The sequence below is a fragment of the Barbatula barbatula genome (genome assembly GCF_947034865.1).
Source record: "Barbatula barbatula genome assembly, chromosome: 2".
NCBI classification, from domain to species: domain Eukaryota; kingdom Metazoa; phylum Chordata; class Actinopteri; order Cypriniformes; family Nemacheilidae; genus Barbatula; species Barbatula barbatula.
In genome coordinates, this window is record NC_136767.1 from 27,257,831 (window position 1) to 27,281,545 (window position 23,715).

At 37.0% G+C, this 23,715-nt stretch overlaps 4 protein-coding genes across 8 annotated transcripts; 2 read left to right on the forward strand and 2 right to left on the reverse strand.

Moving 5' to 3' along the window:
- Positions 1 to 108: 108 nt before the first annotated feature.
- wdr31 (WD repeat domain 31) lies at positions 109 to 7,943 on the reverse strand. Of its 2 annotated transcripts, none has more exons than XM_079476963.1 (10): positions 7,746 to 7,943; positions 5,955 to 6,102; positions 5,737 to 5,863; positions 5,107 to 5,181; positions 4,868 to 5,012; positions 3,403 to 3,503; positions 3,238 to 3,305; positions 2,867 to 3,008; positions 2,631 to 2,793; positions 109 to 2,449 (listed from the first exon to the last, which is right to left on the reverse strand). In XM_079476963.1, exons 2-10 carry the CDS (start codon positions 5,999 to 6,001, stop codon positions 2,289 to 2,291), a joined length of 1,029 nt encoding a protein of 342 aa, XP_079333089.1. In that variant the 5' UTR covers positions 6,002 to 6,102; positions 7,746 to 7,943; the 3' UTR covers positions 109 to 2,288. The 2 variants fall into 2 exon arrangements, with proteins under 2 accessions (XP_079333089.1, XP_079333088.1); XM_079476962.1 differs by lacking the exon at positions 7,746 to 7,943 and adding an exon at positions 6,622 to 6,829.
- A 777-nt stretch (positions 7,944 to 8,720) lies between these two features.
- slc2a11b (solute carrier family 2 member 11b) lies at positions 8,721 to 14,877 on the forward strand (the record flags this gene model as incomplete). Its single annotated transcript, XM_079476948.1, is given in 14 exon segments — positions 8,721 to 8,798; positions 9,169 to 9,267; positions 10,092 to 10,252; positions 10,349 to 10,473; positions 10,653 to 10,782; positions 10,942 to 11,090; positions 11,954 to 12,006; positions 12,009 to 12,062; positions 12,064 to 12,144; positions 13,125 to 13,235; positions 13,367 to 13,468; positions 13,719 to 13,794; positions 13,886 to 14,013; positions 14,119 to 14,877. Coding segments are annotated over 14 exon segments (1,545 nt in total). The 3' UTR covers positions 14,317 to 14,877.
- Positions 14,878 to 15,379: 502 nt separating this feature from the next.
- On the forward strand, positions 15,380 to 17,016 carry gstt2 (glutathione S-transferase theta 2). Its single transcript, XM_079477020.1, has 5 exons — positions 15,380 to 15,563; positions 15,782 to 15,869; positions 15,982 to 16,132; positions 16,257 to 16,433; positions 16,538 to 17,016. Exons 1-5 carry the CDS (start codon positions 15,440 to 15,442, stop codon positions 16,676 to 16,678), a joined length of 681 nt encoding a protein of 226 aa, XP_079333146.1. The 5' UTR covers positions 15,380 to 15,439; the 3' UTR covers positions 16,679 to 17,016.
- On the reverse strand, positions 16,688 to 23,608 carry chek2 (checkpoint kinase 2; the record flags this gene model as incomplete). Of its 4 annotated transcripts, none has more annotated exons than XM_079476983.1 (15): positions 23,466 to 23,608; positions 22,385 to 22,633; positions 22,108 to 22,232; positions 21,634 to 21,766; positions 21,439 to 21,529; positions 21,134 to 21,230; positions 21,006 to 21,059; positions 20,858 to 20,922; positions 20,186 to 20,285; positions 19,316 to 19,402; positions 18,934 to 19,097; positions 18,239 to 18,354; positions 18,055 to 18,140; positions 17,137 to 17,190; positions 16,688 to 17,048 (listed from the first exon to the last, which is right to left on the reverse strand). In XM_079476983.1, the coding sequence occupies exons 2-15, from the start codon at positions 22,617 to 22,619 to the stop codon at positions 16,989 to 16,991; spliced, it is 1,467 nt and encodes a 488-aa protein (XP_079333109.1). In that variant the 5' UTR covers positions 22,620 to 22,633; positions 23,466 to 23,608. The 4 variants fall into 4 exon arrangements, with proteins under 4 accessions (XP_079333109.1, XP_079333110.1, XP_079333111.1 ...); XM_079476984.1 differs by having other exon boundaries at positions 16,716 to 17,048; positions 23,166 to 23,466; XM_079476985.1 differs by lacking the exon at positions 17,137 to 17,190 and having other exon boundaries at positions 16,861 to 17,048; positions 23,466 to 23,570.
- Positions 23,609 to 23,715: the final 107 nt, after the last annotated feature.

Below are 23,715 nucleotides of genomic sequence, written 5' to 3' on the forward strand. Positions count from 1 at the left end.
ATGGCATCAACACGGTACTGTAAATGTGCATGTGCAATACACCTTTTGTGTTCATGTAGTTTAGATCATATTTGATATATTATAAAATCATTAGATAATACATGGTTTGCAAAAAATCATACAGAAGCACTTTACTTTTTAGTTTAGTGTAGAACAAACATGATTCTGCAGAAGTTTCCTGTTGTGTGGGTATGCAAAACAAAACAGAGCCGATCACATCTTGCCTTCACAGACGTTAATTAAAATAATGCGCAGCAAAAACATTTCCTCCAAACCAATTGTTCTAAAACCATTTACGTCATAGTCAAATAAAGGTGCTTCATCTGGGGCTTCATTGTGTCTGAGGAAAATAGATCTGTTTTATTAAGACGACAACATGTGACTGTCGAATCATCAATATTCTTCTGATACACTAAAATGAGGGATATTTTGTTATCTGAAATCAGACAATGCAATTCATAACTTAAAAAATACAAAATCGTTTTTTGGACCAAATAACTCTTTGGTTTATGTCTGTGAAAAAAAAACGTAACATTAAACAACACATTATCAGTGTCCGAAAGACAATATTCTGTGAAACACATGTCAAATACAACTGTCCTAACATAAGCATCAAGTAAAACTATCCTTACTGACTTCACATTTTAATGTTTAATCACTAATCTCTGTCAGAATATCAAAATCTGTTCGCTTGTAATGGCCATGTTGACCCTCAACTCTCCATCCTCGTGGTCTCCAGTGTATAAAGTAAACGAGCCGTCTATTTACATACATGTTTGAGTGTGTTTATGTGTGTGTATGTGTGTGTACTGTATGTACAAACTCTTGCAGCATCTCTAAACGCTCTAGATTACAAACTCTGAGTTTGTGTATACCTAACTGTGTGTGTGTGTGAAGCGAGAGAGATAACAGAAAAACGAGAGTGTTTATGTTATTCGCCGGGACTTCCTGAATTGATCTTGGCAGTGTATCGTTTTGGACCTGTTTGCATTTATCTAGCTTAAATCAAGGGTCACCACTAACACATTCAGTCAATTCTTATTGGTCATAACTATGTCAAAGTGTATGACCTATACAGCTTTGTTTCGACATTTATACAAAAAGGATAAATAACATGTAAGTGGAGCTTGTCCATGCAAAACTCACTGCCTGGATTCTTACACCGTGTCCACGCTGGACATGACAATGCGAGACGACAACGGTCGTTAAAACTGTTCTTCATGGGCATCCAGTGTGGACAAAATGTAAAAATGTTTTACTTTATTTTAAATAAAACATACATGTACAGTACGAAAGAAAAAATGTTAATGTGTTCCATTGTCTTTTTTTCTCGTGTCGTGGCGTTCAGAGTCCGGTGTAGACAGGGCTAGCACGTTGCTAATGGTGTGTAGCATGTTGCTATACTGTTGTTAAGGTGTTGGTACGAGCTTTTGACTGGTTTTGAAGCACTTTCCTATGCGGTTATCAAGCAGTACACCCCAAAATTCTTTATTCACTCTCCCCTAGGTTGTTCCTAATCTGTATACATTTCTTTGTTCTGATGAACACAGAGAAATATGTTTTGAAGAATGATTGTGAGCAAACAGTTCTTGACCACCATTGACTGCCATAGAACAAAGAAATTTATAAAGCTATTTTTTCTACTGTTGAACACAAAAGAAGACATTTTGAAGAATGTGGGAAAGCAAACTGTTCTGGGGCACTTTTGACTACCATTGTCATTTTTTCTACCCTACAACTCGAGGGTGAGTAAATGAAGACAGTTCATTTTTGGGTGAACTGTCCCTTTAAGGTGTTGCATATGAGGTTTGAATAGGTTTGTAGCACGTTGCTATGCAGTTGATAAGCTGTTCCGTATGGTGTTCGAGTGGTTTTGTAGCACGTTGCTACAGTTGCAAGCATGTTGCTGTGTGGTTGCTAAGGTGTTCCGAGTGGTTTCGTAGCAACCACGTAGCAACGTGCTAAAAGGTTCCAAGTAGTTTTGTAGCATGTTGCTATGCATTTGCTAAGGTGTTCTGAATGGGTTTGAGTGGTTTTGTAGCACATTTCTATGAAGTTGCTAAGGTGTTCGGAGTAGGTTTGTAGCACGTTGCTAGGCAGTTACTAATGTTGTAGGTTGTCGCATACTGGCCAAAATAAAAAAGCATAATTTTCTCTCTGGATGAGGCTCGGCCCCTGCTGTAATACAAAACTATGTGATGTTTCCCGGTTGAAAATTGTAAGTCCGACAACTTTAAAATGTAATGCGATTCTAGTCCTCGATTCATTTTGTTTTTTGCAGGTATGAATTAAAAGCGAGCCACTTCAGAGAGGTTGGGCGTTGCTCCATGATCCAGATGCAACTGGTGAAGTCCAGTGTTAAAGCTGGCACACAGAAGACTACTGGAATCACATGGAGCCAGAGACACCAAAGGGCCCGAACCGTCCAACGTTAATGTGGATAAACATGCTGCGTACAGAACGTGGAGAAAACACAAATCAATGCAGGTAAATTCAATTACACTTTACAGAAAAAGTTATCCGTCTGCTTATTACTTATGTCAAACAAACCTAAGACAGTATATGAGGAAGAGTAAGCAATCTGTCTGAGTGCACATGTTTATGTATGCAAACATCAGTGTGTGTGTTACCTGCAGTGTTCTGATCCCATATTTTCACCGAGCTGTCGTATGACGATGACGCCACAAGGGCAGGATATCCATGGCGTGGGGGCAAAAACACACAACACGCTGTGGTCTGCAGGTGTCCTCTGTATTCAGTCACCTTACATCCCGGCTGCCTGAGGTCCCACAGCTACAAGCACACATTTTCAGCCTTTTAGTTTAATTACACAAGTGCACAAATGTGTCCTGGCAGTCACACTTACAGTGGCTTCGCAACCCTGCCCGCCGAAACCGTTGCTGGTGGACAGCAGGTGGAAACAGTTAGGACTGATGTCACAGTGCGTCTGGATATACTGCTTCGCTGGAAACGTGTGAGCAACCTGCCAGGTCCGACTGTCCCACACCCTTAAAGAGACAGTACATATTAACACACACACACTTAACCGCATTTAAAAGATACAGTAAACATTGGGGTGAAATAATATTGTCTGTCTTTATGTTAATATATTTAAGATGTTTTAGTTTTCTTGTATTCATATCAAAAAGACAACTACAATATTTAACCCTTGTCCTGACACTAACAATGCAATATCCCAATGAAAGGTCTTGTGTAACATATCTGAGACCATCCAACCTGATAGTTTTGTCTTCTGAGGTTTGGACAATAGATGTGCTGTCTGGCACCCAGCATAAATGAGTCACCTATAATACAGAGCGTTGCGACACATTTATATTCAGGATTAAGAACAGGTCTCTACTAAGGACTTCTGGGTGAAGTGGTTTGTAAAGACTTTCTGACCAGGTTACGTGAGATGGTGTTTCTCTGCAGACATTTCCCTGACTCGATGTCCCAGAGGCACAGGGAGTTATCCCGAGATCCCGTGCACAGCTGTGAGCCATCTACAAACACAAATATAAATACATCACAGCATAAAAGCAAATCTGCTTCCTGCTTAAATTACTAAATTATGTTTGAGATCTTGTAAATCTCAATCAGAAATCTAGACTACTTCGGAAGACGTAAACAACGCTGGTCCAGAAGAACTCCCCGTTTCATTTTTTAACACTACACAAACATCCGGTACAACCAACAGAACATTTACAACTGTATCTGAATGTTAAACGAATATCTTTTGAGATTTAATCATATAGGCCTATATACGATTTTTTTAAATGAAACCGGAAGTGCTTCTGGTCTATAGAGCTAAATGTACTTGAGGCAAGTTTAGTTTACTAAAATGAAAACTTTAAAAACTTTTCTGTTCATAGAAATCAAATCAAATATAGGTCGCAACATTATTGGAAATTTTTTTTTTATGTTTCCTCAGATATAAACTTATAAACTAAAATTATGATAGCACACAAAAACTAAAATAAAAATGTATTAATCTTATATCGCAACATAAGAAGTAAATAATAAAATGACAAAAGCATGTTACAAAATAGCTAAATTTGACTAAAATTAACATAAAGAAACTTTTACTTAAAATAAAAGCTAATTTGAAAAAATAAAAGAACTCTCACAGACAAAAAAATTATGAATGACATTAGATGACACAATATTAAATGAAAGGGCATTGAATTGCACCTTTCAAGCTAAATAGTTTAACAGAGTGTTTATTAGATTGTAAATAATAAACTGATTAACCTTTTTTGGCTATGAGATTAGTGGAACATGTCCATGTTAATATGATGGACTACACCTGCTGTTATTCCGCTGGAACACCTGTGTGAACTTGAAGAGAAATTGCTTTATATCTACTAGAAGTTAAAAACACTTTTTCTTTATTTTTACTGTAAACCAGTTAACATTATTGCTGAAAAAAAATGATATTGTCATTTGTTATCTTGTTAGCAACCACAATTAATAAAATTCATACATTTTTAAAGTCATTAAGAAATCAAGTTGGAAGTGATACCGCTTTTATTATGAATACATTTATCTCTACATCTACTTTATAAACCAGTGAGCCCCCAAACACGAACACAATTTGTATTCAGAAGATAAAAATGTTCGATAGTTCAGTCGGTCCATTCCGCCAATACACATCAACGATTTTTATGACATCATATTGCGCTTCAGCTTCTCATTAGATTTCAAGTTGTGAGGTAACAAAACACCTATTTTAAACAGGGGGAGGATCCACTCGATAACTTCCTGTTTCAGTGTTATTTAAAAACATATTAAATGGGTCTTTAAATGTGAAATGTTCAAATGTGGCTACTGCAGGATTGTGGGAGTTTTTACTGAGGAACTTGCTTACCTGGGCAGACGGCTACTCCATTAACTACCAGCTCATGGCCAGAGAACTCCTGGATGGCTTCTTGCTCTCGACCCAAATCCCACATCAGGACCGTTTTATCACGAGATGCGCTGAAGATCCAGGTTTTACCTCTAAAACAACATAACTACAAAACAGAGAAATATGCTAATTGTTTCACCATGAATAACTCAAAAACATTATGACATAGAAATGATGTAGACAAATGTGGTTTTCATTACCTTAGTAACTTCTCTGCTGTGGCATTGAAAGGATCTACACAGTTCCCCAGCTCTCCAGTCATACACAACAACGGCCTTAACACAACAAGAATGAGACACATCATTTTAAAATCTACATAATTCGCAACAGTATTAACATGTTATAATTCTTAGTGAATGTTGAAATATAGGATTAGAACTAAAGCCTTCCTTTCTACACCACTTGAGCTACCATATTAACAACATTTTGTTTTTGTTTTAAAACCTTGTCATTCACCATTTGGAGCATTATAGTTTTATTATTTTAAATAAGCTTTTTCATATATGTTAGATCTTTAGTTTACATGTTAATTTAATTTTGTTATGCAATGTATTTTATTAAAAAATGAAATAAAAAAATTATTTTATAATTTTTCTATCTATATCTATATCTATATCTATATATATATATATGTTTAATTTATTTTTATTCCTAGTATTTATTTATTTACATTTAAACATTTTTGTTTATTGCTAAGGTAAAATTTCAAATTCAACGAAACCCCTTGACACACTTCTTAATGGCTTACTTACAGCTGTCTCAACACAATAAACTGAAATATTTTAAGCGAATAACAAACAGTGATGTCGACGCTGTTCAATGCCCCTCACCATGTCTTTGCCCCCTGACACACAGAGGTCAGAGGTCAGGCTGATGACGCAGTTGATAGAGTCTGTGTGGGCAGGCTCATACTGTACTACCTGGGGTACAGGCGCGGTTTCGGACCCCTCTTTGGCCCTTTCAAGGTGACAAAAACATATTTCAACATTTACAGGTTTGCAGATGCTCCTCTTCTGTACACCACTGTAATAAACGCTGCTCCTCTCACCTGTACAGATCAGAGCGCCGACGCAACTTGCTCTGTAGTTTTCCCATGCTTGTAACAGGTGTGCTCTTCCATGCACAAGCCTCATGAGACCTCAATTTGTCTTACTCATCTCTCCATGCGCAGGCCATCTCCTATCCTCTTTCAGGATCTGTGATAATCACACACGCGCTGTTTACTATAACATTTTGATGAAGACATCACTCCCCAGACCCTGGCAACCACACAATGAAGCTGTCATCTGCTAACAACAGATGCTGGCGCCTTCTCTAGCATAAGCTGGTAGACAGTTATGTATTGGGCTCAGTTATGTATGGACACAGCCTGTTTCTCAGAGATAGGGAGGCAGAGCGACCTGAATCCTATTAAGTGCATTAGTAGTTCATCGCATTAGGTAACAGCTAGGATGCAACATGGCCAAACTGGCCAACGGTGCAATGGCACCAGTAAATATGCAATAAACACGGAATATGGAAATGCACCAGTTTCTGGGCAGGCTGGCTGCAGGTATGTGTAGAAGAGGGCAGGCATCGGTTTGCAAATGCATTAAGTCTGGCAAGCAAAAACATTGCACGAGCATGCAAGTGGTCAGTTTTAGCTATGCATCTTTACGTAAAGAGACTTTATGTTTTGGTGAAAGCATTCAACGCAGTACCGCGCAAACCCTTACCTGTCTGATGCTTATAGCAGAAGAGCGCTCATCTGAACGTCCAGTTAGTACGCAACACGAGTGTGCACTAATGTGGAAAATGTTCAAAGGTAAACGAAACGCATCGTGATTCTTTTGGCTCATAATCTTTCGCCGGTGCCTGCTAGCGGTTCATCTTGCGAGCGAGCGAGCGACGCTTTCTCTGTTACCAAGCCAGCACAGGTCACGTGACAGGACACGGGGCGGAGTGCTTTGGCTACACGTTATCATTACGGAAGAAAATGTATTATACAGATACATTCTATGCTAAAATTAAGTTAAATAAGAGATCACAATTATAAAATATCTAGATATAAAATATAAATAACCATGAATTTATTAACTGTAAACATGTGTTATTTTTAAGTAAAATTTTGAATTAAAGAGTTCTTTAAAACAATGACCATTCATTATAATTTGATTTGAGTTGATTTAATTTGATTCGATTTGATTCGATTTGATTTGATTTGATTTGATTTGATTTGATTGAATTGAATTTAGTTGAACTAACGTGACGTGACGTGACGTGACGTGACGTGACGTGACGTGACGTGACGTAACGTAACGTAACTCAACTAGTGAAGTGAAGTGAAGTGAAGTGAAGTGAAGTGAAGTAATTCCATTCCATTCCATTCCATTCCATTCAATTCAATTCCCTTCAATTCGTAACGTAACGTAACGTAACGTAACGTAACGTAACGTAACGTAACGTAACGTAACTCAACTAGTGAAGTGAAGTGAAGTGAAGTGAAGTGAAGTGAAGTGAAGTGAAGTGAAGTGAAGTAATTCCATTCCATTCCATTCAATTCAATTCAATTCCCTTCAATTCGTAACGTAACGTAACGTAACGTAACGTAACGTAACGTAACGTAACGTAACGTAACTCAACTAGTGAAGTGAAGTGAAGTGAAGTGAAGTGAAGTGAAGTGAAGTTAAGTTAAGTTAAGTTAAGTTAAGTTAAGTTAAGTTAAGTTAAGTTAAGTTAAGTTAAGTTAAGTTAAGTTAAGTTAAGTTAAGTTAAGTTAAGTTAAGTTAAGTTAAGTTAAGTTAAGTTAATTCCATTTCATTTCATTTCATTTCATTTTAACCAGCTCTAAAGTCCTTACCAGCATGCAGGTCAAGTTTATCTGTATTTGTATTACGGCTTCTCTTCTCTGCATTTTTGTAAAACCTCACAATAATTCATTTGGTCCAAATATTTACTAATATTTCAGTTGTTTACTTTTTTTGTTATATTTAACAATCCCAGTGTGAGTGATGATACCGGTTTGGTCAGAGACGTCCAGAGTGTCGCAGCTTTCTATGATCAGAAAGAGGCTTATGGGCTCTGCAGGTCACTTGACTGAAACAACAACAAGGGTCTCTTTGTGATCCAAGCCAAAACCAACACAATGATTGACATAGTTTAATAAATATTTTCTTCTTTCAAATAAGGACCAAAATTGGAGCTAGCACAAAATATTCCAAACTGGTCATCATAAACTAGCATTAGGAACCAATCCGAGCGCATGTCTGGACCGCTGTGATCAACTGAAGCTTACGATTAAACTAATGACTGAACACAGACTCACCGCCCATTCAAAGTTAATCTTTGAAGTGAGACCTGAAAACCATGATAGAAAAACATTTCTTAAGTCCTTCTATGTGTGAAGTGTGTGTGCTCTGAATGAATGAACGTACAATGAGTAGAACAGAAGACTTCTCAAATTTAAGAAAGGTAAGCTTTTAATATCTGATTGGACGTACATAAAAAAGGCAATCTGAAAAGGACTAGGCATAGATAAACAATTGACATGCATCTGTTAAATGACCAAAATAACTCAAGCGCATCACACAGGGCTTCTGTGAGTGACTCTAAAGGGAATTTCATACTGAATCAGCTCATGCAGTTCCCCTTTTCATGCTTTAAAACAACAGCATGATTGTAATTCCGCTACTATATCTGTTATTCACATTATCTGGAGCTTTAAGACTGGAACTGTCCGAGGATGAGTTCACATTTCAGAGACAGTCTGAATCTGTGAAGAAACATTTGGGATATTGAGTGAGACTTTGAATATTTAGGAGGTAAAGTTAAAAAAATGGGTTATGACAATGAAGATTTTGAGGAATATACACCTTTGCTTAAAGACATCACAGAACCAAAACGACAAATAAAGGTATGATTTCATATGAAAAAGTATTCTTATTTATATTATTTACAGGTACTTTTTCCTACAGGCTACTTGGAGTGAAAAAGACATTAATAATCATACAAATTCATTTGATCACTTTATTTATGTTTTTGCTTGATTGTTTATTTTTACACATTATTAATAGAAATTTTGCATACAGGTTTAAGATTTTATATAACACTGTGATTTTCTGCAAAATACTTTCTTATTTACATTTTGTTATTTTCTGCCAATTGTGTATTTTACTGATGGTGTTCGATTATTTTTAGTGGTCTACCAGACTCCTTCGCACATAATCTGTATCAGTCGTGAGCTAAGATCAAAGTCAAGCTCCTTTGTTCACATTTGCCCACAGGTTCCAAGTAAGTCTCTTCTTTTTGCTGTGTGGGCTGCTTGCATCGGTGGGACGTTTCAGTATGGCTACAATATATCTGTCATAAATGCACCTACCAAGGTAAGAAATGGGTCAGCTAGTACCGAAGCTCGACCCAAACACTAGCTGTCTGTGTGTTTCATATCTGCATCTGTATCTGTCACCAAACATATTGCTTTTGAGCTGTTGCGTTAGTGCAGTTAACATGAATGTACACATGGATGAATGTACATTCACATGAGGCCGAATTCTATAAGGTACATGTACATGCGATTTATAGGGATAGTTCACCCCAAAATGACAATTCTGTCATAATTTACTCACCCTGTTGTCATTTCAAACCGTTATGACTTTCTTCATTCCGCAGAACACGAAAGAAGATATTTTAAAAAGAAAGTTGGTAAACGAACAGCACTGGACCCCATTCACTTCCATTGTCTGGACACAAAACCAATGCAAGTGAATGGGGTCCAGTTAACAACATTCTTCAAACTATCTTCTTTTGTGTTCTATGGATGAAAGAAAGTCATACAGGTTTGAAATGAAAAGAAGGTGAGTAAATGATGACAACATTTTTGTTTTGGTTGAACTATTATTAACAGTAGCGTAACAGTTACTACAACACCATGTCAGTAGATAAGTCACATGAAAGTGTCGTAGTTAGAATGCCATGTGAATCTGGAGTTTGCTCTCTGTCACACTTTTGCTAAAAAGAAGTGACGACACACATACACACACACTTCTTATTTTGCAACAATGCAAAGTTGTGAAACAAGCGGTTGAATTGGTAATGTCCTGTTAGATTTGTAACCTATATTTTGCTTTAGTCCAAACCCATGTTAATTTTTACCACGGTAAAGCAACAATTCTACCATCGCTAACCTATATTTGTGTCCCTTTAACAGGCCGTGCAAAACTTCATTAATCAGACATGGATGGAACGCTACAATACAGAAATATCTTCACAGCTTCTCACTTTCCTTTGGTCCACCATAGTGTCCATATTCCCCCTTGGCGGGCTTGTGGGAGCGTCTGTTGGCGGAACTCTGGCTATTCGATATGGAAGGTGAATTGTTGCTTTTGAAGACACTCACAGTGAAACTCTGTGTATAATGTGTTTGAGATTCAAGGACGTAGTCAAATATCATGATGTTTGTTTCAGGAAAAGGACACTAGTGTTCAACAACACCTTTGCACTACTGGCTGCCTTATTTATGGGGTTGAGTTATACCACAAGCACTTATGAACTGCTAATCATTGGCCGCTTTCTAACGGGAGTGAATGCAGGTATCCGAAGCTTTACACATAGATCAGATGATGTAGAACATGTTGTAATGTACATTGGGCCTTCTTCACGAAACCCCAGCAGAATGAACATTAGCTTTCATTCATTTGCATGCAAACTGTCCAATTGAATCGATTGTCACAACTTATAGACTGCTTAACTTGATTTATTTGGTTGACAGGTATAGGGATCTGTGTGCAGCCTCTGTATCTGGGTGAGATGGCGCCCAGAGCTCTTCGTGGTGCCATGTCAATGGGAACGTCCATTTTTATCACCGGGGGGATCCTGACCGGACAAGTAGTTGGCCTCAAGTGAGTAAAGTTAATAACATGACTTTTTGTGTAATTAACTATGCTGTTTTACATTTCAAGTATTATTATTTTCTTAGATCTTCCACCGGAGTTCTCATAAAGAATGAATTTGCAAAAAGAAAGATATGCTGAGATATGTTTTGTATTTGTGCGTGTTAGAGAGTTGTTAGGTCGAGAGGAGTACTGGCCCATCCTCCTGTCCACAACTTGTGTTCCAGCCATCCTGCAGCTGTTGATTCTGCCCTGGTTCCCGGAGAGCCCTCGCTACCTTCTCATCGATCGTGGAGATGAACTGGCCTGCCAAAAGGGTAAAGGATGATACTTTTATGTTATAATTGTTTTGTGTGTAATTAGTGTTTAAATAAACAGTCATCAGACAATAAAGAAATATTGACACATGAGATTAATTAAAGATAAACACACATACTTTTTATAATTAGCATTAATTTATAATAAGAAGTGTAAGGTCATTGAAACTTGGAAACAAGGCACCCAGATGTTCAATTATGCATTTCAAGCATTTTTACATAAGATATTAAATATAACCACGAGAACACATATTTCGTCAAGTGTGTTTAAATGTTTTACTTGTACTGTATGTCAAAGTTAAATGTACAACCATTAATGCAAAAATTATGAAGTCAGCTAAATCAAACCAAAAATTTGAGTTAGAATTAGAAGAAAGTTGTGTTCAACAGAAAAAATAAATGTAAAAAGCAATTTTTCCTATGGTTGTCAATGGTTACAACATTCTTCCAATTGGCTTTGTCCTTATTCATTCGAACAACAACATTTATACAGATTTGAAACAGCTCAAAGTGGTGAGTAAATGATGACAGAATTCAAATTTTTGGGGTGAACTGTTCCTTTAAATCTACCAATTTTCTGTCTGACTCTGTTTCTTGCTGTTTCATCTGTGTTTTGCAGAACATGACTTTGTTGGCACGAAAGGTCTTGAGTCACATTTAAACTCATGACTCCATTGACGTTTGTTATATCTCAGCTGCCCGTAATCACGAAATCAAAATGTTTAAAGGCTGAAGCGTAACATCTCATTGAAATGAGCACGCTTGAGCTAAAACCAATCCGCCGGTTCAAGCCAAACCACAGAAGCGAGAAAAAGAGAATCTCGTGAGTAAAAGAATGTTCTGCCCTTTTGCTCTTTCGTCAGCTCTAATGTGGCTTCACGGAGCAGATAATTACCACGGCGAGCAAGAAGACATGGAGAGAGAGAGAGGGTCAGCGCGGCCGGTATTAAACCCAAGAAGCCCTGGGAGCTTTTTTACTGACGGCGGACTGCGCTGGCAACTGCTGACTGTCATACTGCTGAATGGGTTCCAGCAGCTCAATGGCATTAACGCAGTGAGTGCACAAAACTGTTGGTCTTATTGTGCATGACGTATTCAATACATTGTGGTATGCTACGCCATCACAGCTAGGGCATTGTGGCATTGTGCACACTACTGAAGAGCTTGTTTTGGAATATTGGAAACTGTGAAGATCACTTGCAGTGAACCCACTAAATATTTGGATTGCCATAGCTTTAAATAAAGAATTATACAGTACACCTTATAGCACAGAATAGATTTATTCTGCACATTTTCTCTTAAATATTACTTTTGCATTTTTCTTTTACTTTACCTGCAAAACCCGTCTGACATTTTCTTGTAAATGAGCATTTTTGCAGGCTCTTATGTTCAGTAATGTATGCAATGAAAAGGTTATAAGTATACTTCAATTTAAGGATTTGAAGCGAATGATGAACATATAAAACATGGCAAGAGCATTTGGTCAATTATTATTATCACATTTGATGTTTAGTCTTTGCTGAAATCTTTACAAATATTTTAGAATCTAAAAGAGGTTTATTGTCAAGTGTACTTGCACATACACCACATTTTCTTCCCAGAGTACATACCTGCATAGTATATATTCTAAAAACAATTCCAGACACATTTTGTGGCAAAAACCATAAAACAAGATAACATAAATACAGAAAAATCTGCTTCAAATTATTTTCATAAATAAGTCAAATCAAATAATAAAAAATCCTCACATCAACTTTAGTTAAAAGTCTTTGTAAATTTGGACCAGACTCTTTTGTTCATCTGTTGAATTATATTTTGTTATCTGTGCCATGTCATTAATACTTGCCTGAATACTTTTACATTTACTGTTCATTCAACTCAAGTCTTAACAGTCTATAGTTCTGTATCATCATAAGCTAAAATCTTTTTTTGTGTGCCATCTGGTAAAATCTCTCAACATTCTTATAATTTTTATTATGACGTCATTCTGTGATCTGTTTACATGTCAGTGATCTCTCTCTCTCTCTCTTCCAGATTTATTTCTACACAGACTATGTGTTCACCCAGGCTGGCATTCCAGCAGACAAGATACCATACGCTGCAGTAGGAACCGGAGCTTGTGAGTGTGTCACGGCATTGACCTGCGTAAGTCTGAATATCTTGTCAAGGACAAACCTTATGTTGTTTTATCGGTATACGACTAAGAATCACATTTATACACAATGATGCTTTTAAAAAGGCAAAAGTGAGATCATATGCAATGTCCGGTGTTTCAGGGTCTTCTGATTGAGTCTCTGGGAAGGAGAGCTCTGATCATTGGTGGATATACTCTTATGAGCCTGTGGTGTGTTTGTTTAACCATCTCGCTCTCTCTCCAGGTAAACGTTTATCTGTCATTTTCAAATCTATACTACTATATTCTACTAAACTTTCTCAGTGTATACATTTTGCATTTCTGTACATTAGAAATTATTTATAAAATAGTTGTTATATACTGTATGCTATTTTTAGAACGATGCTAACATACATTTTCTATCTTTTATAACCCTATAATCTTTAGTGTGTGTTTAAATATTTGTATCATCTTATATGTGGATGTAATATAACTTTGCTGCATCTCCCTCACAGGAGTCCAGCCCGTGGGTTCCTTACCTAAGTATGATCTGTGTCTTTGCGTTTATCCTCAGTTTCGGCCTGGGACCAGGTACATGAATGAATGAACATACAGTATGTATAAAATGCTGTAAACACACCATAGTTTGATCAGAGTTGCATTATTGTGCTGTGTGTTACAGGTGGTGTGACAAACATTCTGACAACAGAGCTGTTTACACAAACGACTCGGCCCGCTGCGTACATGATCGGCGGCTCTGTCAACTGGACATCTTTCTTCTTCATTGGCATGGTCTTCCCGTTTATTGTGGTATAAATGAACACCCCGTTGTTCTTTCATGCAGACGTTGTGTAGCCTATATGGTGAGTCTGTCTATCTTTCAATTTTTAACTCTTCTTTCTCTGCGTTTTTTAGAATGGCCTGCAGCAGTATTGCTTTCTTGTTTTTCTCGTCGTCTGTTGCTTGGTGGCAACATACATCTTCTTCGTGGTCCCTGAAACCAAGAACAAAACCTTCCTGGAGATTCAAAGCGAGTTTCAGTCGCGAGAGAGAAAGAAGCTTCTTGCTGCCAATGGGACTGCAAATGGACCTTCACTGTCCACACCGATCTGAATCACACATAGGCGTTTACAAAATACGTGCCAAATAAGTGAGCAGCAGATATTTGAAATAATGTTAATTATGGTGCTAGTCTTCTATGGTAGTGAGCTACCATAACGTATACAGTATTCTTCACAATTTCATGTGGATGTGACTGCATAGTCATTTATACACTCGCAAACACCGACCTACCACATCATGTGCCTTCGAAATAAAAAGAGCCCTTTAAAACAGAGAATCACATGATGAGTTTGTCTCACACCATGGCTTCAGAAAAAAATATTTTGCTTCATTACAGCAAAATACTTTGCAGATATACTATAGATATTGTATGTGATACAAGCAGTTGGCCTGTATGACGGTACAGTACTGTATCTTGGTTTTTGAAATTATTTGGACTTTGAATTCTGTATATAGTATCCATGTTTTGTTAAGCAACAAAAAGTATGTTCAATAAAAGCAATGTGCATGAATTTTGCTCATTTTAATGTGTCTATTTTGATAAAAGACAACTATCATTTATATGACAATAAAGGAACTATGAGCGTGTCGCATAGTCATTTTATTGTTTGTACTTACAGTATGGCTGTTTTGATTTATGTTTACATTTTAGAATAATAATAAACCCATCAAACCAATGAACTAACTCAAATGAAAATAGAGAAATTATAACACTGTTTAAAAATGTAAGGCTCACAACTGAAATGCATCGCACGGTATTCAAAACATTTAATCGGAAAGTCTACAGTATGTGTAAATGTCTAAAAACTATTTTGATATGTAATAAAATAAAATGCAAATTTGAAATGCATTACTGAAGACAAATCTGCCAATAAGAGCTCAGCTTATATAGGACCTCTATCAGATAAAGTTGGCATTGCTGATCTGAGCAAAGTTGTATAACTATCCTGAAATAAAGTTTTGTCACTCGGAATAATTTCCCACCAAACAATGTTACATTTGTGTCATTTTCCAATCAAAAGTTTTGATTATTCTGATGATTTCATTAACGAGACCAAACGGATGTTGCGGGGCTTTATCGCCCCCTGCAGGAAAAGCGAATCTATGACACCTCGCTTGTCATCATTGGTGACGTCAGGAGCACGTGCTTTTCGTGTCAGTGCCGTCGCTCACTATGGCTGGAAGAAAGGCAGTGAAAGTTTACCTGGATCTCCTATCGCAACCATGCAGAGCTGTACTTATATTCCTCGAAGTCACCAAAACACCGCACACGGTGGAATACGTGGCGTTGCGAAAAGGTGAGCAGCCACAAATGAAGAAGTGTTGTTCTTGAATGCGGCGCATGTAAATGCAAAGTGCAGATGGCTTGAATCCAGCTCTGTATAAAGGTTAAGCTGCAGGTTGTTTTCCAGTATGTATTGTCATCTTGCTTTAGGTTATTACATAATTATTAACCCAATTTATCCTACATGTACATTTACTTTTGATAGAAAGAAATGACTTTCTTTGAGTGTAGGTGAGCAGAGGAGCCCCGAGTTCACCAAACTCAACCCGATGCAGAAAGTGCCTGTGATGGATGACAACGGATTTGTGCTCACTGAGAGGCAAGGAGTATACATCGACCATGAAATAAAAATGGTTTTGGCATGAATATCTATTTAGTTTTTAATAATTTGAACAATTGCACACTTTAATTTGAGTCTCTTTTTGTTACAGTGATGCTATATTGAAGTATCTGGCAACAACTTGCAATGTTCCTGATCACTGGTACCCCAAACATCCAGAGAGGAGAGCCAGAGTGGATGAATACACAGCCTGGCATCACATGAACACACGCTTGCATGCTGCCAAAGTCTTCATCTTTGAGGCAGGGTTGCATTCACTGATACTTAAATACATACTGCTTAAAGCATTAACACATAATTAATATGCATCCAGTAACAAAGCTTACATTTTGTACATGTATTTATAAGTTCGGTGTTCTCCTGTAGGTGTTATTGCCGCGCATGGCGGGGCAGCCCACAGACGCCGGGAAGGTTGATAAGGCGCTGGCAGAACTAGAAGAAACACTGGACAAGCTGGAGAACATGTTTCTGAAGAGACAAGCTTTCCTTTGTGGGGATGACATCTCATTGGCTGATTTGTTAGCTATTTGTGAGCTCATGCAGGTTAGGACGTCCTTAACTGTTAATGTAGCTTTGACTTATCTAACTTCGAGTCAGATACATCAGCTACAGATCTTTGCTTCTCTGATATAAATGATTTTTTTCAGCCTCTGGGTGGCGGAAGGGACATTTTAAAGGACAGACCCAAGCTTCTGAGCTGGAAGAGTCGTGTGCAGTCGGCGCTGTCTGATTCATTTGATGACGCTCACAGCGTTCTCTACCGGTTACGGGACAAAGCCAAACTGTGAAGCGTTGGTCTCGGTGTTAACAATAATTTAAAAAAGTCATTAATATCGTTAATTTATTGTAACTAGTATCTACTGTACAGTACACTACTCGATACCAATTGTGTAAACAGGTTTCTGCGAGAAATTTACACATGTTGGCTAAATGAATAAATATAATTATGCAATACATTTTTCATAAATATGGACTAGAAAATATAAAACAATTTTATTGTTGACGAATATGTATTTACAGACTTACACAGTGTTAGACTGCGAATAAAGCTTAGTTAAAAATAGCCACCAGGAAACAGGAATAAAATGTGCTCTAATATCAAGCGGCAGGTTTCCTTTTTGATGATGGTTCACCTTCTCCCTCTGGTGCCTTACGTTTCTGTGAGAAGAACGTCAGTTTAAAACAACTCAAAATCAACAAAAAATCAAACGCAAATTCATTTAAGTAACAGAAGTGTGTGTCATACCCTGGATGGTTCAGGAAGCATTAGCTGTTTTGCAGTGTCTTTCATCTCACCGTCCTATGACGGAGGTCAGAATAATGTTTTTAGGGCGTTGTGGTGTTACAAATCGCATTGAAATAGGTTAAAAGAATCCTTCTGGTTTTAAATCCTAAATTAGTATTTTACTACTAATAATTCAATTCTTCTGCTCTTAATATAAAGCCGTGGAAATGATCAAGAGACCATTTCAAAATTATTTTCTGTATTTACTATTTATAGGTACTGTATGAGTTTAGATCAAATTATTATTATTTTTCCTTCTGTGAACTACTAACAATATTTTTCCTTAAATTAAGTTTCTCTTTGCATTTATTTGCAGAAAATGAAAAATGGGATTAAGAAACAGGTCAAAATAACAGAAAAGATGCTCTGTATTTTAGCATTTAGGAAAAATATATTTCTTTATTAGTTTTTGTCTTGTCATGCTGTCAGTCTTTCACATTGCGGTTGGATGACTTTGTCACTCCTGAGGTTTGATTTTATTGAAATTCAATACTGGACTGGAATGACCACAATACATCTTGAAATGCGGCTTAAATGAAAAATTGGAATGGTCTTTTCATTTTTTTAAGGCTGTATATCTAATATATACTTTGTGAATGATCTGTCCGCCCATTTCGAAAATCTTCATTCCCTCAACTTGCATTGTAAAGCAGGTCAAAGTTCATAGGTCCGATTCCCAGTGAACACACATAATGACAAAACGTATAGCTTGAATGCAATCTCTTAGGATAAAACCAAAAGCAGAAATGTGAAAGCAGAAAAAAATCATAATCTTTTAATAACTTTTTTGACATAACCAAGCCCTCTAAATGTTTAACTAGTGCTTTCCAAACACACAGTCAATCATACTGTATAGAGACATTAATATTGAGTGTGTACCTTCAACCATGGATGTTCTAGAGCCTCTTCAACACTGAGACGCTTCTCAGGATCCACAACCAGGAGCTTCTTGACCAAGTCTTTGGCTGAGAAAATATTTTAATAACACGCTGTATTCTACACGCATCTAAAACAATATACAACGTACATTTCTGTGTGTTGTATGAGATACAGTACGAGTTACCTTCGTTCGAGACTTTCTTCCACTGAGACGGGATAAAGCGATAATGCCCGTTGATGATCTGCTCTCGAACCGTCATGGTCGTGCATTCAGTGTTGAAAGGAGGATAGCCACCCAAACTATCACAATACACACAAATACACATGAGTAATAAATGTATATCATTTTAAAAGCTCATTCTCAACAGTAACAAAAAATTATCTTTGTTTTGAAAGAAATCTAATTTGTTTTATTAATCCTAACCAAATACATGTATTTCTATAAAATTATTTGTATTAAGAGCTAGCTTATGCTTTATTACAATATATTGCAACATTTATTTATACATTCAAAAATGCATCCAAAATGTTTTAAGGTCACAGTTTTATAGCATGAATTCAACATTATCACATTTTTACTGCGTTTAGAGTTTGTTGCTTAAAGGGACAGTTCGTGGAAAAATCTAAACTTTGTCATGACATTATCACTCAGTTAGTTCAAATCTGTATACATTTCTTTGTTCTGCTGAACACAATGGAATCGATTTGGAAGTCAGTAACCAAACATACACTGGCATTCTTCCAAATAACACATTTCTTACACATGTTAGGAACAATCTGATGGGGAGTAAATGATGAAAAAAGTGTTGGGTGAACTATCCCTTTAATTCTGGACATAACTGATTCACGTTCAGTCATGTGACTTTAATCTGTACTCACCAGATAAACAGAAGGACCCCCAGACTCCAGTAATCTACAGCTTTGGTGTAGCCCACAGTAGCAGCGTGAGTGAAAACCTCTGGGGCAAGATATGTGGGCGTCCCACATAGTGTCTTCATCAGAGAGGACTCTTCCAAAATCTTAGACTGATTGAAATCCGTTATCTGTACAGAGGGGAAGCCAGAAACCTGTTATCTGTAATTGTCGAGAAGGTGGGGTTATCAGTGTAAGGATTGTTTCTGTACACATCCTGTAATATAAGGTGTAGGCAACTACAAAGACCAAACCTAGCCAGCTTCTCTGAACTTTGGAACTGCTAAATGTTTAACATAAACAAATAAAAGCACTAAAATGAGTCTATTTTATTTGTTCAGATACCCACCTTTATCAAACAAATGTCGTCATGTGAAGCGAGAAGCACATTCTCTGGCTTAAGATCTCGATGAATGATCCCGTTATTGTGAAGATACTGTTAAGAAAACACAACATGGTTGACTTTTCCAAACTAAATATTAACAATTAAGCAAAAGAAACATTATTTATTTGTCTAATGCATTTGGTTTGTTTGGCATTCGTAATGCTAAAGATGGCGTAAATTCTTAAGTCGTGTAGTTTTGTCGCCCGCATATGAGAGTACTCAATGGGAATCGTTTCAAAGCATGCTGCCAAGAATGCAAAATGTATCACGGCCGTAGCCATGCAGTTAGTGCAGGTCGAGGCACGGCTGTCAAGTGGGTGACATGAGTTTGCATCCACCTCTGATATTTTACCAAATCATGCTCAACCCAAATATGGTTTGACATGAACCTCTGTCCAATAGTTAAAGGGATATTACACCCACAAATAAAATAGTTTGTAATTATGTATTTACAGACTTTTAAAGGTCAAGTGTGTCATTTTTTGGAGGATCTATTGACAGAAATGCACTATAATATACATAATTACGAGGTGTTTAAAAATCGTATGAAGTGTTATGTTTTTATTACCATAGAATGAGCTATTTCATTCTACATACACCGCGGGTCCCCTCACATGGGATTCACCATGTTTCTAAAGTAGCCCTGAACGGACAAACTGCTCTAGAGAGAACCTTTCGTAAATAAGTTATCTCGTTCGACAAAGAAGCGAAAACGTGACAACTTCTTAGTTTTGTGTTTGGAAAAAGAGGGGTGGAAAAAACCGTTGGTTGCAATTCGCCCTAGATGCAGCTAAATTTCATACACTGGACCTTTAAAAGGTAATATGAACTTACCTCTACTGCTTTGAGCATCTGATAAAAGTAGAGTTTAGCTATGTCTTCCTCTAGCTGTTTCTGTGCCTTGATTCTGCCAAACAGCTCTCCACCCTCAACACTGCAAATAACACAGAGATTATATTCATATGATTTATTACAATAACCGTTAGACGCGGTGGATCTAGCAAGTTTTAAAAAAACATCTTTTGGTTGCTTATTTTGCAGAAGTAATATTTTCCAAATTCATTTTAATCATGCAAAGAGAATTCATTTATATTGTGTATTCATGTAAATATATAAATATTTTATGAGAATACATCTTATCTTTATATGCCTTTCATTGAGTTTTTTGTCTTGGCAATTCATTAGAAAGAAAAACTTTACTAAATATATTTTTTCTTAACACTGCAATCTGAAACATTTACCTCTATTATTATGAAGTTGCGGGTTACTTTGTGTACTGAACTTACTGTATGTTTTCATGGGTTAAAGTCAAATAACATCAAATTTATATTTACTCTTAAACTGTACACGAAAACTCAACTTTTAAAAACAGGGTTAAAAACGTACCCTTGTGTAATGTAAGAAACAGCTTTGACTACTGATTTGGACCGACACAAGTTAAGGATTGCAGCTGATACATCTCAAGTTCTTTTAGATATTAATGCTTAATGCTACAGAATTACTTACTACTCTAAAACAATGTAGTAGGAATCTTCTGTCTGGTAGAAATCTTCAGTTTTGATCAAACATGGCTGCAGGAATAAAAACAATATACCGTATAAGAAAGATCTTTTTCCATCTTTATGGTGCTTAAATAACCACTAAACTGACTTACATGATCAATTTTCTTTAATATCTCGATCTCTCTTTCTGCATTCCTGGTGGCCGTCTGTAAAACAAATGCATAACATTTTAAGATCAAGGCATCTCTATAGAATTTGCGTAAGCGAATCTGGATCATACCCCTATTGATGGAAAATCATTTTTATTTATGGTTTTCAGCGCCACTTTTTTACAGGTTTCCTTTTCGATGGCAAGTTTGACTTCACCACAGACCCCTCTGTTGAAAAAACAACAGTCAGCTGCATAAAGAAATTGATTAGAAAACGTAACTTTGTCACCTTGCGGCAGGATTACAACTATTGCTAACTTAAAATGCACCCTACATATTAGAACATAAATGCAATGTAATGCTGTCATTAAAACCAGCAAACTGTTTTTAAGTGCATTTAACAATACCAAACATTGTGAAATTAAAGTTCACTTACGTTCCGATCTTTCTGGCTATGTGGTACTTGTTGCTGAACTCTGCTGGGAGGTTTGTTTGGTCATTGCCCATCTTATCAATAAACATAAACACTGGAAAGACACAAACACACTTAAAAACCTATCAACCAAGAGACAGTTGAGCCCAAAATAACACACAATGTCACACACTCACAGAACCTAAGACATGTATATACCTTGGTGTTTTTGTTCTGCCAGTGCAATGACAGAGTTGTTGCTCAGGACGCGCTTATTGCCTAGTCCTATTTTATCTTCATCCACCCATGTGCCGTTACCACTCAAGTCCTCAATGTACACAAGATTTTCATCCTAAAACAGCAGCAGAGAAAAACAGCCCACGTTGTATATTTTATTATTTGTTATAGAGATCAATACCATAACACGGCAAAAGGCGAATAATGTAAAACATACACACACACATTTCTTGAACAATCAATACACACAGTTTCAATAATGTACATGCATTATAGGAAATGTGTTCATAAGCATGCAATAATAATATTCATTCATGAAAACAGACACTCTTGCTTTGTAGAGTAGCTCATATATGACGCCCTAATAGTTACAAAAGCTTTTATATGCAATGTGAAAAATACCTTGCTTATCAAATGAAAAATAGAGAGTTTGAAGTTTGTCATTATTTGTCTCACCCTGAAAATCCTAAAGTGGTTCTTGCTATACGTGTGGAAGCGTGCCGATTTCTTGACAACAGAACTCTTAAAAGTATAGTCGCACTGTCTGTCTCTTCCGAACGTGTACTCGTTTTCCACACAGTCTGAACAAACAACAAACATCAGGTCACATTCCTGATACAATAACTTTTACAAAAATGCATTTACAGTGCATTACAAGGTTTAAAAATGTGAATTCTAGTATTATTGTGTTCATTATGTAGGCTCTTCAAATGAGGCAAACAATATACTCAACTGAGAACATTAAATCCCTGCACCAGGGGAATGACACGGCCCCAAACCTGAGGCTGAGGTTCTTCTTCATCTTCAGGAATAGACTGTAATTCCTGTACAGGGACCGTGTCCACTGAACTCAATGTCCCTGAACCCGAGGAGGAGCCCTGACTTGATGCCGTTGGGGCGGATGAGGAACTGGACCCGGGCTGGGATTGGGTTTGGGACTGGCCACTTGCTCCGGCTTCTTCAGACATGATGTTCTCTTCCTCTGGACAGCAATACAAAATCATGTAAGAGCATCACAGCTGGTTTACAATGCAACATCACTTCACATTACATTGTGAGATACAGTATTCATGCAATGTGCTCTGTTTTATACTGCACATTTTGGCAAATGTAGAAAGTCCTCTAGATTCTATACAAATTGCCATAGTGGACACATAATACTTGTACACTACAGAACTAATACAGAGAAGTATGCTACTTTAAGCAGAGCCAAAATCATTTTGCAACACTTCAAAACTTTAGACAGACACAACAGCAAACTGCACTGAATACTTTATTCAGAGGACTTTTAAATTGAAGCTTTAGTGCCATTAGTGATGCTTTCATATACTCAAATCAACACACATTTTTGAAGTACACATGCACTCTAAAAGTGTATATTTACACGTGGGAGTAAATAAGAGTTAAGACTTTGGTATTTTTTAATTGAAGGCTTATATAAAAGTATGATATAAAAGTGACACAAACTTTAATCGCAAAACGCTGAATGACGGAACTTTGAAGGAAATACATACATTGATAATGCGTGACCTTTGCAAACTCAGCTAATTTAATGCACGACCGGAATCAATGCAATGCAATGCAATGCAATTTAACAAAACACTCAGATTGAAGAAAAAAAAAGCATTCGTTTTTGACAAAGCTTGCACACAGCACATGCTGCGACTTGCCTCCGTTGCTTTACGGATAGCGTTAATCACAAGCGGTCAAGGAAGCTGCTGTTTTTATTCCGCGCAAATATTCGTTAGCATAACATCGACGTCAAATATAATCATTATTAGGCTGCGATTACAATTGCACATCAATACGCATACCTTTGTCGAGTCGTGTTTTACGAATAAATTAATCCTTCCAGAATTGGAATATCAGGCAGCATGGGCACCTCATTAATCTGCCGGGAAAACACTTCCCACATGAGTTTCAAGTGAACGTCCCATAACATATTTCGGCCAATCAGAACGGAACGCTAAGTCTCACGGGAAATGTAGTTTCTACAGTAGTACCGCTTCATTCTTTTGCTTTATTTTTCCTTTTAAATGTTTGACAATGTGTTGTTTCTAAAAT